Below are 13,016 nucleotides of genomic sequence, written 5' to 3' on the forward strand. Positions count from 1 at the left end.
ATGTTACCAGTGGTATATTAACATGATGTTACCAGTGGTATATTAACATGATGTTACCAGTGGTATATTAACATGATGTTACCAGTGGTATATTACCATGATGTTACCAGTGGTATATTAACATGATGTTACCAGTGGTATATTAACATGATGTTACCAGTGGTATATTAACATGATGTTACCAGTGATATATTTACATGATGTTACCAGTGGTATATTAGCATGATGTTACCAGTGGTATATTACCATGATGTTACCAGTGGTATATTAACATGATATTACCAGTGGTATATTAACATGATGTTACCAGTGGTATATTAACATGATGTTACCAGTGGTATATTAACATGATGTTACCAGTGGTATATTAACATGATGTTACCAGTGGTATATTAACATGATGTTACCAGTGGTATATTACCAGTGGTATATTAACATGATGTGACCAGTGGTATATTAACATGATGTTACCAGTGGTATATTACCAGTGGTATATTAACATGATGTTACCAGTGGTATATTAACATGATGTTACCAGTGGTATATTAACATGATATTACCAGTGGTATGTTAACATGATGTTACCAGTGGTATATTAACATGATGTTACCAGTGGTATATTACCAGTGGTATATTAACATGATGTTACCAGTGGTATATTAACATGATGTTACCAGTGGTATATTAACATGATGTTACCAGTGGTATATTAACATGATGTTACCAGTGGTATATTAACATGATGTTACCAGTGGTATATTACCATGATGTGACCAGTGGTATATTACCAGTGGTATATTAACATGATGTTACCAGTGGTATATTACCAGTGGTATATTAACATGATGTTACCAGTGGTATATTAACATGATGTTACCAGTGGTATATTACCATGATGTTACCAGTGGTATATTAACATGATGTTACCAGTGGTATATTAACATGATGTTACCAGTGGTATATTAACATGATGTTACCAGTGATATATTTACATGATGTTACCAGTGGTATATTAGCATGATGTTACCAGTGGTATATTACCATGATGTTACCAGTGGTATATTAACATGATATTACCAGTGGTATATTAACATGATGTTACCAGTGGTATATTAACATGATGTTACCAGTGGTATATTAACATGATGTTACCAGTGGTATATTAACATGATGTTACCAGTGGTATATTAACATGATGTTACCAGTGGTATATTACCAGTGGTATATTAACATGATGTGACCAGTGGTATATTAACATGATGTTACCAGTGGTATATTAACATGATGTTACCAGTGGTATATTACCAGTGGTATATTAACATGATGTTACCAGTGGTATATTAACATGATGTTACCAGTGGTATATTAACATGATATTACCAGTGGTATGTTAACATGATGTTACCAGTGGTATATTAACATGATGTTACCAGTGGTATATTACCAGTGGTATATTAACATGATGTTACCAGTGGTATATTAACATGATGTTACCAGTGGTATATTAACATGATGTTACCAGTGGTATATTAACATGATGTTACCAGTGGTATATTAACATGATGTTACCAGTGGTATATTACCATGATGTGACCAGTGGTATATTACCAGTGGTATATTAACATGATGTTACCAGTGGTATATTACCAGTGGTATATTAACATGATGTTACCAGTGGTATATTAACATGATGTTACCAGTGGTATATTAACATGATATTACCAGTGGTATATTAACATGATGTTACCAGTGGTATATTAACATGATGTTACCAGTGGTATATTACCATGATGTTACCAGTGGTATATTACCATGATGTTACCAGTGGTATATTAACATGATGTTACCAGTGGTATATTAACATGATGTTGCCAGTGGTATATTACCAATGGTATATTAACATGATGTTACCAGTGGTATATTAACATGATGTTACCAGTGGTATATTACCATGATGTTACCAGTGGTATGTTAACATGATGTTACCAGTGGTATATTACCAGTGGTATATTAACATGATGTTACCAGTGATATATTTACATGTTACCAGTGGTATATTAGCATGATGTTACCAGTGGTATATTACCATGATGTTACCAGTGGTATATTAACATGATATTACCAGTGGTATATTAACATGATGTTACCAGTGGTATATTAACATGATGTTACCAGTGGTATATTAACATGATGTTACCAGTGGTATATTAACATGATGTTACCAGTGGTATATTAACATGATGTTACCAGTGGTATATTACCAGTGGTATATTAACATGATGTGACCAGTGGTATATTAACATGATGTTACCAGTGGTATATTACCAGTGGTATATTAACATGATGTTACCAGTGGTATATTAACATGATGTTACCAGTGGTATATTAACATGATATTACCAGTGGTATGTTAACATGATGTTACCAGTGGTATATTAACATGATGTTACCAGTGGTATATTACCAGTGGTATATTAACATGATGTTACCAGTGGTATATTAACATGATGTTACCAGTGGTATATTAACATGATGTTACCAGTGGTATATTAACATGATGTTACCAGTGGTATATTAACATGATGTTACCAGTGGTATATTACCATGATGTGACCAGTGGTATATTACCAGTGGTATATTAACATGATGTTACCAGTGGTATATTACCAGTGGTATATTAACATGATGTTACCAGTGGTATATTAACATGATGTTACCAGTGGTATATTAACATGATATTACCAGTGGTATATTAACATGATGTTACCAGTGGTATATTAACATGATGTTACCAGTGGTATATTACCATGATGTTACCAGTGGTATATTACCATGATGTTACCAGTGGTATATTACCATGATGTTACCAGTGGTATATTAACATGATGTTACCAGTGGTATATTAACATGATGTTACCAGTGGTATATTACCAGTGGTATATTAACATGATGTTACCAGTGGTATATTAACATGATGTTACCAGTGGTATATTACCAGTGGTGTTACCAGTGGTATATTAACATGATGTTACCAGTGGTATATTAACATGATGTTACCAGTGGTATATTAACATGATGTTACCAGTGGTATATTAACATCATGTTACCAGTAGTATGTTAACATGATGTTACCAGTGGTATATTACCAGTGGTATATTAACATGATATTACCAGTGGTATATTAACATGATGTTACCAGTGGTATATTAACATGATGTTACCAGTGGTATATTAACATGATATTACCAGTGGTATATTAACATGATGTTACCAGTGGTATATTAACATGATATTACCAGTGGTATATTAACATGATGTTACCAGTGGTATATTAACATGATGTTACCAGTGGTATATTAACATGATGTTACCAGTGGTATATTAACATGATATTACCAGTGGTATATTAACATGATGTTACCAGTGCTATATTAACATGATGTTACCAGTGGTATATTAACATGATGTTACCAGTGGTATATTACCAGTGGTATATTAACATGATGTTACCAGTGGTATATTAACATGATGTTACCAGTGGTATATTAACATGATGTTACCAGTGGTATATTAACATGATGTTACCAGTGGTATATTAGCATGATGTTACCAGTGGTATATTACCAGTGGTATATTAACATGATGTTACCAGTGGTATATTACCATGATGTTACCAGTGGTATATTAACATGATGTTACCAGTGGTATATTAACATGATGTTACCAGTGGTATATTAACATGATGTTACCAGTGGTATATTACCAGTGGTATATTACCATGATGTTACCAGTGGTATATTAACATGATGTTACCAGTGGTATATTAGCATGATGTTACCAGTGGTATATTACCAGTGGTATATTAACATGATGTTACCAGTGGTATATTAACATGATGTTACCAGTGGTATATTAACATGATGTTACCAGTGGTATATTAACATGATGTTACCAGTGGTATATTAGCATGATGTTACCAGTGGTATATTACCAGTGGTATATTAACATGCTGTTACCAGTGGTATATTAACATGATGTTACCAGTGGTATATTAACATGATGTTACCAGTGGTATATTAACATGATGTTACCAGTGGTATATTAACATGATGTTACCAGTGGTATATTACCAGTGGTATATTACCATGATGTTACCAGTGGTATATTAACATGATGTTACCAGTGGTATATTAGCATGATGTTACCAGTGGTATATTAACATGATGTTACCAGTGGTATATTAACATGATGTTACCAGTGGTATATTAGCATGATGTTACCAGTGGTATATTAGCATGATGTTACCAGTGGTATATTAACATGATGTTACCAGTGGTATATTAACATGATATTACCAGTGGTATATTAACATGATGTTACCAGTGGTATATTAACATGATGTTACCAGTGGTATATTAACATGATGTTACCAGTGGTATATTAACATGATGTTACCAGTGGTATATTACCAGTGGTATATTACCATGATGTTACCAGTGGTATATTAACATGATGTTACCAGTGGTATATTAACATGATGTTACCAGTGGTATATTAACATGATGTTACCAGTGGTATATTACCATGATGTTACCAGTGGTATGTTACCATGATGTTACCAGTGGTATATTACCAGTGGTATATTAACATGATGTTACCAGTGGTATATTACCATGATGTTACCAGTGGTATATTAACATGATGTTACCAGTGGTATATTACCATGATGTTACCAGTGGTATATTACCATGATGTTACCAGTGGTATATTACCAGTGGTATATTAACATGATGTTACCAGTGGTATATTACCAGTGGTATATTAACATGATGTTACCAGTGGTATATTAACATGATGTTACCAGTGGTATATTACCATGATGTTACCAGTGGTATATTAACATGATGTTACCAGTGGTATATTACCATGATGTTACCAGTGGTATATTAACATGATGTTACCAGTGGTGTTGGTTCAGGACAGAATGTGTCTCTGTCTGTCTCTCTGTCTCTCTGTCTGTCTGTCTCTCTGTCTGTCTGTCTGTCTGTCTCATAATGATGTTGTGTTGGTTCAGGACAGGATGTGTCTGTCTCATAATGATGTTGTGTTGGTTCAGGACAGGATGTGTCTGTCTGTCTCATAATGATGTTGTGTTGGTTCAGGACAGGATGTGTCTGTCTCTCTGTCTCTCTGTCTGTCTGTCTCTCTGTCTGTCTGTCTGTCTGTCTCATAATGATGTTGTGTTGGTTCAGGACAGGATGTGTCTGTCTGTCTCAATGATGTTGTGTTGGTTCAGGACAGGATGTGTCTGTCTCATAATGATGTTGTGTTGGTTCAGGACGGTGTTAACGCAGCCAAGCGGAGCCTGCAGATGAACATCCAGACAGCCGTACATAAGATCTACCAGCAGCTGTCTGTCACGCTGGAGAGAGCCCTGCAGGCCAACAAACATCACATAGGTGAACGTCACATTATTACCAAGCAGGGTTCTTCTATACAGGTCCTGGAGATCAACTGTATGTGCAGGCTTTCGGTCCAGCCCTGCAGTAAAAGTCTGCGCAGCCAGTAGTTCTTCAGGACGTAGTTGAAGACCAGCGCTATAGAGTAACTCCCCTTTCCCTCGTTTGCCCCTCCCCGTCGTCTCCCTCCCTCTCCCCCGTCCCAATGCGGAAAGACACATTTCAGTTGACTTGTTGGACAACTGACTCGGTATCTCGCCCCCTCTTCCCCCCCCCCCCCCCTTTCCCTCGTTCCAGAGGCCCAGCAGCGCCTCCTGCTGGTGACAGTGTTTGCCCTGAGCGTGCGTTACCAGTCTGTGGACGTGTCCCTGGCCATATCCAGTGGCCTCCTCAATGTGCTGTCACAGCTGTGTGGCACAGAGACCCTGCTGGGACAACCACTCCAGCTGCTACAGAAACCAGGGGTGTCTCAGCTCAGCACTGCCCTGAAGGTAGCCTCAACGCGACTACTGCAGATACTGGCCATCAGCACCGGGTAAGACAGGGGCTCTCTGCACTAACAAAACTGTTAATATATGTTTATGTGTCGTCAGATGTGTCGTGTCTGGTTTATCTATAGGGCCGATTTCCCGGGTCCAGATCAAGCCTATTCCTGGATTTAAAAAGGGGACTTTCAATTTGAGATTGTCCTTCGAGAATGATTCTTAGTCCTGTAGGAGGCGCAATCATGAAACCCTACCCAGAAAGACTGTTGATGCATGATTCTGTCTCTGTGTCTCCAGGACGTACGCAGACAAGCTAGGACCCAAGGTGGTCCAGTCCCTATTGGACTTGCTGTGTAGCCAGCTGAAGAACCTTCTGTCCCAGGCAGGAGTCAGCCTGCTCACTGCCGACCCAGGGAAGAACCAGGAGAACCAGGACAAGAAGTCTGAGGATGGAGCCGACCCAGAGAAGACAGACCTCCGAGGTGGGAGGAGGACTGTGTGTCATGCAGCATTGACAGGAAGTTACAGTGCTATTTGAACGATGATTTAATACATTAGGAGGAGGATTGTCTGCCAGGTTGGGAGTAATAGTGATGGAAAGATTACCAGTGATTTGGCTGACTGGAATCGGTTGATCGGCTTGATCGTTTTTTTTTTTTTTTTTTTTTCAAATAGATTTTTCCGGGAACTTCTAAAGTATTGTCAATACAGATGGTAGTGGTGAAGTGGCATAAAGATGGCCGGATTCAGACATGACGTCATTGTTTTGAAACAGCACCCTGTAGAGCTTCACTCTGTAATATGGTGTTGTTGTTTTGGAGGGGAAACAGCACCCTGTAGAGCTTCACTCTGTAACATGGTGTTGTTGTTGTTGTTGTTTTGGAGTGGAAACAGCACCCTGTAGAGCTTCACTCTGTAATATGGTGTTGTTGTTGGAGTGGAAACAGCACCCTGTAGAGCTTCACTCTGTAACATGGTGTTGTTGTTGTTGTTGTTTTGGAGTGGAAACAGCACCCTGTAGAGCTTCACTCTGTAACATGGTGTTGTTGTTGTTGTTGGAGTGGAAACAGCACCCTGTAGAGCTTCACTCTGTAACATGGTGTTGTTGTTTTGGAGGGGAAACAGCACCCTGTAGAGCTTCACTCTGTAACATGGTGGTGTTGTTGTTGGAGTGGAAACAGCACCCTGTAGAGCTTCACTCTGTAACATGATGTTATTGTTGTTGTTGTTGTTGTTGATGTGGTCCATAGCGTTGGAGTGGAAACAGCACCCTGTAGAGCTTCACTCTGTAACATGGTGTTGTTGGAGGGGAAACAGCACCTTGTAGAGCTTCACTCTGTAACATGGTGTTGTTGTTGTTGGAGTGGAAACAGCACCTTGTAGAGCTTCACTCTGTAACATGGTGTTGTTGTTGTTGGAGTGGAAACAGCACCCTGTAGAGCTTCACTCTGTAACATGGTGTTGTTGTTGTTGGAGTGGAAACAGCACCCTGTAGAGCTTCACTCTGTAACATGGTGTTGTTGGAGTGGAAACAGCACCCTGTAGAGCTTCACTCTGTAACATGGTGTTGTTGTTGTTGTTGGAGTGGAAACAGCACCCTGTAGAGCTTCACTCTGTAACATGGTGTTGTTGTTGTTGGAGTGGAAACAGCACCCTGTAGAGCTTCACTCTGTAACATGGTGTTGTTGTTGTTGTTGGAGTGGAAACAGCACCCTGTAGAGCTTCACTCTGTAACATGGTGTTGTTGTTTTGGAGGGGAAACAGCACCCTGTAGAGCTTCACTCTGTAACATGGTGTTGTTGGAGTGGAAACAGCACCCTGTAGAGCTTCACTCTGTAACATGGTGTTGTTGTTGTTGGAGTGGAAACAGCACCCTGTAGAGCTTCACTCTGTAACATGGTGTTGTTGTTGTTGTTGGAGTGGAAACAGCACCCTGTAGAGCTTCACACTGTAACATGGTGTTGTTGTTGTTGGAGTGGAAACAGCACCCTGTAGAGCTTCACTCTGTAACATGGTGTTGTTGTTGTTGGAGGGGAAACAGCACCCTGTAGAGCTTCACTCTGTAACATGGTGTTGTTGTTGTTGGAGTGGAAACAGCACCCTGTAGAGCTTCACTCTGTAACATGGTGTTGTTGTTGTTGTTGGAGTGGAAACAGCACCCTGTAGAGCTTCACTCTGTAACATGGTGTTGTTGTTGGAGTGGAAACAGCACCCTGTAGAGCTTCGCTCTGTAACATGGTGTTGTTGTTGTGTTCCATAGCGTTGGTGCGTAAACAGCACCCTGTAGAGCTTCACTCTGTAACATGGTGTTGTTGTTGTGTTCCATAGCGTTGGTGCGTAAACAGCACACAGCAGAGCTTCACCTGGGAGACTTCCTGGTGTTCCTGAGGCGAGTCGTCTCCTCCAAGGCCATCCAATCCAAGATGTCTTCTCCGAAGTGGACAGAGGTGCTGCTCAACATCGCTGCGCAGAAATGCTGCTCAGGTACGGTCCAATCCAACTGTATTTGTACAGTTAAAATGCATTATGAAAATCACCGGTCTGTACTTGTAAGTTTAGATGTTTCTTGACATAGACTTGAATATAGGTTAGATATGCACCAGCACAGCCAACCATTTAATATACATCCTGACTGACATCAGGTCAGAGGTAAGGACTTACATTAAAGGCCTCCATTTTCACCAGTGTCTTCCTTTCGTTATGTTATTTCTGTCAAAGGGATGAAGGTTTATTTGAATCGTGTCTTAGCCCGTTCATTAAAGGCTTTTTAAACTTTCATACTCACACGAGTGCCTGGCTTTTGGAATTTGTTAATGTCGCTTAGCACCTAATTTGCGTAAGATTTCCTATTTCCTATTTTTTTTGTTTTGCTTTTCAATGACACAAGTGTTATTGTTGTCTGTCTGTAGGAGTCCCTCTGGTGGGCAACCTGAGAACACGTCTCCTGGCCCTTCACGTTCTGGAGGCTGTGCTGCCTGCCTGCGAGGCCAGTGTAGAGAACCACCAGATGACACAGGTACTGGAGCTGTATGCAGAGTGAAGCCTCTCAAAATGACCCACTGGTGAGGTCCTAATAGGAGGATTTGACGAGGTAGCTGGTAAAAAGGTCCTAATAAGAGGATTTGACGAGGTAGCTGGTAAAAAGGTCATAATAAGAGGATATGATGAGGTAGCTGGTAAAAAGGTGAGGTCCTAATAGGAGGATTTGACGAGGTAGCTGGTAAAAAGGTGAGGTCCTAATAAGAGGTTATGATGAGGTAGCTGGTAAAAAGGTGAGGTCCTAATAAGAGGTTATGATGAGGTAGCTGGTAAAAAGGTGAGGTCCTAATAAGAGGATATGATGAGGTAGCTGGTAAAAGGTGAGGTCCTAATAAGAGGTTATGATGAGGTAGCTGGTAAAAAGGTGAGGTCCTAATAAGAGGTTATGATGAGGTAGCTGGTAAAAAGGTGAGGTCCTAATAAGAGGTTATGATGAGGTAGCTGGTAAAAGGCGAGGTCCTAATAAGAGGTTATGATGAGGTAGCTGGTAAAAAGGTGAGATCCTAATAAGAGGATATGATGAGGTAGCTGGTAAAAAGGTGAGATCCTAATAAGAGGATATGATGAGGTAGCTGGTAAAAAGGTCCTAATAAGAGGATTTGATGAGGTAGCTGGTAAAAAGGTGAGGTCCTAATAAGAGGATTTGATGAGGTAGCTGGTAAAAAGGTCCTAATAAGAGGATATGATGAGGTAGGTGGTAAAAGGTGAGGTCCTAATAAGAGGATTTGATGAGGTAAATGGTAAAAAGGTGAGGTCCTAATAAGAGGTTATGATGAGGTAGCTGGTAAAAGGTGAGGTCCTAATAAGAGGTTATGATGAGGTGGCTGGTAAAAGGTGAGGTCCTAATAAGAGGTTATGATAAGGTAGCTGGTAAAAAGGCCCTAATAAGAGGATATGATGAGGTAGCTGGTAAAAGGTGAGGTCCTAATAAGAGGATTTGATGAGGTAGCTGGTAAAAGGTGAGGTCCTAATAAGAGGATATTGATGAGGTAGCTGGTAAAAAGGTGAGGTCCTAATAAGAGGTTATGATGAGGTAGCTGGTAAAAAGGTCTGAATAAGAGGATATGATGAGGTAGCAGGTAAAAAGGTGACGTCGTAATACGAGGATATGATGAGGTAGCTGGTAAAAAGGTGAGGTCCTAATAAGAGGATATGATGAGGTAGCTGGTAAAAAGGTGAGGTCCTAATAAGAGCATATGATGAGGTAGCTGGTAAAAAGGTCCTAATAAGAGGTTATGATGAGGTAGCTGGTAAAAAGGTGAGGTCCTAATAAGAGGATATGATGAGGTAGCTGGTAAAAAGGTGAGGTCCTAATAAGAGGTTATGATGAGGTAGCTGGTAAAAAGGTCCTAATAAGAGGTTATGATGAGGTAGCTGGTAAAAAGGTGAGGTCCTATTAAGTGTATTTGATGAGGTAGCTGGTAAAAGGTGAGGTCCTATTAAGTGTATATGATGAGGTAGCTGGTAAAAGGTGAGGTCCTATTAAGTGTATATGATGAGGTAGCTGGTGAAAAGGTGAGGTCCTAATAAGAGGTTATGATGAGGTAGCTGGTAAAAAGGTGAGGTCCTATTAAGTGTATTTGATGAGGTAGCTGGTAAAAGGTGAGGTCCTAATAAGAGGTTATGATGAGGTGGCTGGTAAAAGGTGAGGTCCTAATAAGAGGTTATGATAAGGTAGCTGGTAAAAAGGCCCTAATAAGAGGATATGATGAGGTAGCTGGTAAAAGGTGAGGTCCTAATAAGAGGATTTGATGAGGTAGCTGGTAAAAGGTGAGGTCCTAATAAGAGGATATGATGAGGTAGCTGGTAAAAAGGTGAGGTCCTAATAAGAGGTTATGATGAGGTAGCTGGTAAAAAGGTCCTAATAAGAGGTTATGATGAGGTAGCTGGTAAAAAGGTGAGGTCCTATTAAGTGTATTTGATGAGGTAGCTGGTAAAAGGTGAGGTCCTATTAAGTGTATATGATGAGGTAGCTGGTAAAAGGTGAGGTCCTATTAAGTGTATATGATGAGGTAGCTGGTGAAAAGGTGAGGTCCTAATAAGAGGTTATGATGAGGTAGCTGGTAAAAAGGTGAGGTCCTATTAAGTGTATTTGATGAGGTAGCTGGTAAAAGGTGAGGTCCTAATAAGAGGTTATGATGAGGTGGCTGGTAAAAGGTGAGGTCCTAATAAGAGGTTATGATAAGGTAGCTGGTAAAAAGGCCCTAATAAGAGGATATGATGAGGTAGCTGGTAAAAGGTGAGGTCCTAATAAGAGGATTTGATGAGGTAGCTGGTAAAAGGTGAGGTCCTAATAAGAGGATATTGATGAGGTAGCTGGTAAAAAGGTGAGGTCCTAATAAGAGGTTATGATGAGGTAGCTGGTAAAAAGGTCTGAATAAGAGGATATGATGAGGTAGCAGGTAAAAAGGTGACGTCGTAATACGAGGATATGATGAGGTAGCTGGTAAAAAGGTGAGGTCCTAATAAGAGGATATGATGAGGTAGCTGGTAAAAGGTGAGGTCCTAATAAGAGGATATGATGAGGTAGCTGGTAAAAAGGTGAGGTCCTAATAAGAGCATATGATGAGGTAGCTGGTAAAAAGGTCCTAATAAGAGGTTATGATGAGGTAGCTGGTAAAAAGGTGAGGTCCTAATAAGAGGATATGATGAGGTAGCTGGTAAAAAGGTGAGGTCCTAATAAGAGGTTATGATGAGGTAGCTGGTAAAAAGGTCCTAATAAGAGGTTATGATGAGGTAGCTGGTAAAAAGGTGAGGTCCTATTAAGTGTATTTGATGAGGTAGCTGGTAAAAGGTGAGGTCCTATTAAGTGTATATGATGAGGTAGCTGGTAAAAGGTGAGGTCCTATTAAGTGTATATGATGAGGTAGCTGGTGAAAAGGTGAGGTCCTAATAAGAGGTTATGATGAGGTAGCTGGTAAAAAGATGAGGTCCTATTAAGTGTATTTGATGAGGTAGCTGGTAAAAGGTGAGGTCCTCCTCTAGGTGGTGGAGCGTCTCTTCTCCCTGCTAGCTGACTGTATGTGGGAGGCTCCCATCGCCCAGGCCAAGCACACCATCCAGATGAAGGAGAAAGAGCAGGAGCTGAAACTACAGGTACGGACAACTCATAATGCTCTCTATCACTTCTTCTTACTGGTATTATTCTTTCTCTTTCTTTCCTCTTCTTTTTCTTTCCTCTTCTTTTCTCAGACTTTTTCTTCTTCTTTCTCCTTCTTCTTTCTCCTTTTTCTTTCTTCTTCCTCTTTCTCCTTCTTCTTTCTTCTTCTTTTTCTTTCTTCTTCTTTTTCTTTCTTCTTCCTCTTTCTCCTTCTTCTTTCTTCTTCTTTTTCTTTCTTTTTCTTCCTTTCTTTTCTCAGACTTTTTCTTATTATTATTTTTTTCTTCTTCTTTGTCTTCTTCTCTGTGAAATAACTGGCTCGCAATCTGACTAACTGATTCCTCCGTCTGTCCCCAGGGCGAGGAGGAGGATGAGAACCTTCCTATCCAGGAGGTGTCGTTTGACCCGGAGAAGACTCAGTGTTGTGTGGTGGAGAATGGTCAGGGTCTGACCCACGGCAGCGGGGGGAAGGGATATGGACTGGCCTCTACCGGCATCTCCTCTGGGTGCTACCAGTGGAAGGTACAGTACATCTCCTCTGGGTGCTACCAGTGGCATGTGTAAACACGCCTACTGTCCCGTTGCTAACGTTTGAGGGGAAATGGCATGTGTAAACACGCCTACTGTCCCGTTGCTAACGTTTGAGGGGAAATGGCATGTGTAAACACGCCTACTGTCCCGTTGCTAACGTTTGAGGGGAAATGGCATGTGTAAACATGCCTACTGTCCCATTGCTAACGTTTGAGGGGAAATGGCATGTGTAAACACACCTACTGTCCTGTTGCTAATGTTTGAGGGGAAATGGCATGTGAAAAAACACCTACAGTCTTGAATTGAAGCCGTTCTGACTGGTGGTGACCCAACGCCCCTATTAACACACTTTATGTTGGCGTTTCCTTTATTTTGCCAGTTACCTGGAGTGATTGTCTGTGC

General features: G+C 40.3%; 1 protein-coding gene across 1 annotated transcript in view; it reads left to right on the forward strand.

The window, feature by feature from the left end:
- Positions 1-13,016, forward strand: part of LOC135552207 (probable E3 ubiquitin-protein ligase HERC1) — a 191,334-nt gene that overhangs the window by 80,188 nt on the left and 98,130 nt on the right. Inside the window, 7 exon segments of the mRNA XM_064983699.1 lie at positions 5,339-5,459; positions 5,757-5,994; positions 6,242-6,426; positions 8,273-8,428; positions 8,854-8,960; positions 11,969-12,079; positions 12,441-12,605. Of these exon segments, the coding sequence (XP_064839771.1) occupies positions 5,339-5,459; positions 5,757-5,994; positions 6,242-6,426; positions 8,273-8,428; positions 8,854-8,960; positions 11,969-12,079; positions 12,441-12,605 (1,083 nt within the window).

This window comes from Oncorhynchus masou, chromosome 2 (assembly GCF_036934945.1).
Source record: "Oncorhynchus masou masou isolate Uvic2021 chromosome 2, UVic_Omas_1.1, whole genome shotgun sequence".
Classification (NCBI taxonomy): Eukaryota; Metazoa; Chordata; class Actinopteri; order Salmoniformes; family Salmonidae; genus Oncorhynchus; species Oncorhynchus masou.